This window comes from Rhagoletis zephyria, unplaced genomic scaffold (genome assembly GCF_001687245.7).
Source record: "Rhagoletis zephyria isolate East Lansing unplaced genomic scaffold, Rhagoletis_zephyria_1.1 Rzeph_scaffold_08286, whole genome shotgun sequence".
NCBI lineage: Eukaryota > Metazoa > Arthropoda > Insecta > Diptera > Tephritidae > Rhagoletis > Rhagoletis zephyria.
In genome coordinates, this window is record NW_016165366.1 from 23,630 (window position 1) to 27,131 (window position 3,502).

Sequence of the window (3,502 nt, forward strand, 5' to 3'; positions counted from 1 at the left end):
ATTTCAATTCAAACGGATTCTTAACCTAAAAATATCAACAAATACAACCCTGCTTTCAGTTTTTATCGACATTTTTATGCAACCTATCTTTGCTTCCTGCCCACCGTGTGCAGTGTTTGTAAATTGCACTTGCTACATAAAAAAAACACAACAGCAGTCCAAAAAAAAAATCTCAAAAATCAACGCGATTTTTAAGCCGGTTGAAACTTGCACTTCAATTGAATTGGCTACAAAACTGCACACCCAAAAATTTTCTAGAAATTCTAATCGCTTTAATTTAATCGACTAGTGTAAACTACATACTCGAAAATTTTATAGAAATCCAGAATAAAAAGTTAAAAATTTGTATAACAAATTTTTGGATTTTTGTATAATTAATGCAGCAAATTTTTAATGGAAATAATTGTGAATATTATATTAGAACAAGATGGACACTTTATTTTGTCGACTTGTGAAAACTGCATACCCGAAAATTTTCTAGAATACCTGAATAAAAAGTTGAAAATTTTGACGAAAATTGTTGGATTTTTGTGAACTTTTGATTTTCGATTTTGTGATTTTTGTGAAACTTTGTTTTTTATGGTTTTTATTAATGAATGAACTATATTTTCACAAAAAACAATGGATTACAAATTTTGATATGGTTTTTGTTCTCCAGACGCCACTATCCAATTTGTGTGTTGAATCCTCCGCTGATTCCAAAAATCGAGTTACTTTTTTATTCTATGGATACGTTTTCGAGTTATTTTTAATTTACCGCTATTCAGCTTAAAACAAAGGGTGGCCCCACTTAATGACTTATATCTCATGAACCAATTTAACAAACTGAAAATGGAATACGACAAGTGAAAGCTAACAAAATTTTACAGAAACCGTCTATACGTCACTTTCTGACAAATTAATTAATCATTCCAGTTTTTTTTGTTATGAAACAAAATAAGACTTTAGCAGAAGATAAATTACAAGTAAATTGAAAATATCTCGAAAACATATAAATATAATAAAAAATTAAGCCGATTTTCGGAATCGGTTTATAGGAATTGGACCGTAGCATCCATTGAACATTTTTGCTGTAAACCAGTGTAATTAATGTAACAAAATTTTAATGATAATAATTGTGAATTCTATATTAGAACAAAGTGAACACTTTCATTTGCCGCCTAGTGTATTTAAAATTAAGTACATTAGGGTGGTCTAAAAATGCATACCTGTGTTTTTTAGTTTTTACAAAAAAAAAATATATTTATATTTGATATATGGCGAAAAACACTCTTTCGTGGAAATGGTATAGAATTCTTGAAAATCAATATTTATCTCTTTAGAATACTTGCCAGTAACGATACCCAATTGTTTATTTAACCATCAAAGTTTTCCGATCGAGAAATATAAACTTTCAAGAATTCTATACCATTGCTACGAAAAAGTGTTTTTCACCATATATGCACGGTAAAATCATTGAAAACTTTATGGACTTTGAGGCAGTTCATATAATTTTTTTTAACAAGAAAATAAGGGTATTTAGAAAAATCGTAGAGGGTGAGAACCTAACATTTTAAATTTTTTTTCGACCCTCCTAATGTACATACATATCCGCCATGGTGTATGTGAATACATACAAATTTGTACACAGGGATACATATACGTATGTGCATAGCATTTACCTGCTACATTTACACAAAGTGGCGCCTGAACTTGGCAAGTAAGAAATGCAAATGGAATCATAAAAGGAATTTAATTTTATAAATTTTCACAATGAAATAGGTAAGTATACAGGGTGCGCTGGACCACAATTCCACCGCCTTTAAAACGGAGGGAAATGGGATTTTTGTGGCAATCCCAGATTCGATCGGAAGCCCCTGAATCTCATGGTGAAAAATCCAATGAGGGAATTTTATCATGTAGGGATCTGCCATAGCTGATTGGCTAAAGCTATGTACGTACATACGACTACATGTCCAGTAGTTTGCGGGTTTAAAATATTATTAGTTTATATTATTAGTTTATAATATTATTATTATTATATATTTATGCACTGTAAAGTTAGTTGCAGCTTTTTGGCATAACTTTCAATGGGATACCTGTAAAAAAAACTGCAACAGACTTTACAGTGCACTTTATTTTGACTATAACTACGGGTCAATCACTTTAATTCTATTTTTAGCTAATTTAAAACAGTTAAATTAAATCAGGTTAGGGAACTTCCTATTTTTCTTAAACGGAATCGCTATATCTACAAATTATTTTATACTTTTTAGTTCTTGTTGTAATAAAAGCGTGTTTTTAGTTTTTTAACTATAATTTTATTTTCTACTTTTTAGTCTTTTGAAATCTTGCAGTTAATATTGTACTACATTTGACCTTAACAAACAAAATTTTCAATATATTTCAATTTAAATAGGTAATACACCTATTCTGAATATAAACCAAATTTGAGCACATATGCCGAATTTTTAATTATGTATATAGACTCACGCGCCACATAACTGCCAAAATTTTTTGTGTAGTTATTTCTTTTCATGTATGCAATATGCATTCTAAATGTGAACTTAATCGGATCATAAATACGGGTTTTCCAAATATCTCGACTCCTGCGCCACCTGTCGTCAAAATTTTTTGTGGATTTATTTATTTTCATATAGGTCATATATGTTCTAAATATGAACCACATCAGACTATAAATGCGGGTTTTGCAAATATCTCGACTTCTGCGCCACCTATCGGCAAATTTTTTTTCGGATTTATTTCTTCTCATATACGTAATATATGTTCTAAATACGAACCAAATCAGACAATAAATGCGGGTTTTACAAATATCTCGACTCCTGCGCCACCTAGCGGATTAAAACATCTTTTAAATTGTATTGTCCTCGAGTTCTGAGCTAAGTTTGAAGCTTCAAGTCTGTAGCTCATCAGGAAGTTTATAAAATATTGACTGCAAAAAAAATGGACATACAAAGATACATACATACATACATACATACATACATACATAAAAGTGAAGTTAAATAAAAGCTTGTAATAAAAACGATTTGCTTAAAAGTATTATATCTTACTTTTGATCGTCAATGCTTTTTTCAGCTGTCGCATCGAATGGCAAAGGTTGATCGTCCTCTGGCAACTGGAGTTCACTGGTGAGTACTACGCTTACTTCGCCGGCGATTTCAGCCCATTTATTTGATAATTCCTCCTGAAAAAAAGAAAAATGAAATTTAAATTGTAAATGAAATTTGAATTGTGTAATAAAATATGAAGTCTCTAGGTTGTATGCACATTGGGGTGTGCCAGAATTTAAGGAGCGAAGAAAGATGTTTAACACTCGTGTACTTTCATACATTCTTTTTAGAGTTTGATTTCTTAATAAGGAAATTTTTATTTACTGCAGAGATAGAAAACTTTAGCAAAGTCTGGTTTTCTTTGACTTTACAAGACAGTGCAGGACATCGATAATATAACTTCAGAAGATAAAATCCTTATAGTGAGAGAAGATGCTAATTATATGGCC

General features: G+C 30.6%; 1 protein-coding gene across 1 annotated transcript in view; it reads right to left on the reverse strand.

Moving 5' to 3' along the window:
• Window positions 1-3,187, reverse strand: part of LOC108374937 (protein timeless homolog) — a gene marked incomplete at its 5' end in the record, with an annotated part of 6,593 nt that extends 3,406 nt beyond the window's left edge. The window contains one exon of the mRNA XM_017630996.1: window positions 3,054-3,187. Coding sequence (XP_017486485.1) covers window positions 3,054-3,187 — 134 coding nt within the window. The remainder of the gene's footprint in view (window positions 1-3,053) is intronic.
• Window positions 3,188-3,502: the final 315 nt, after the last annotated feature.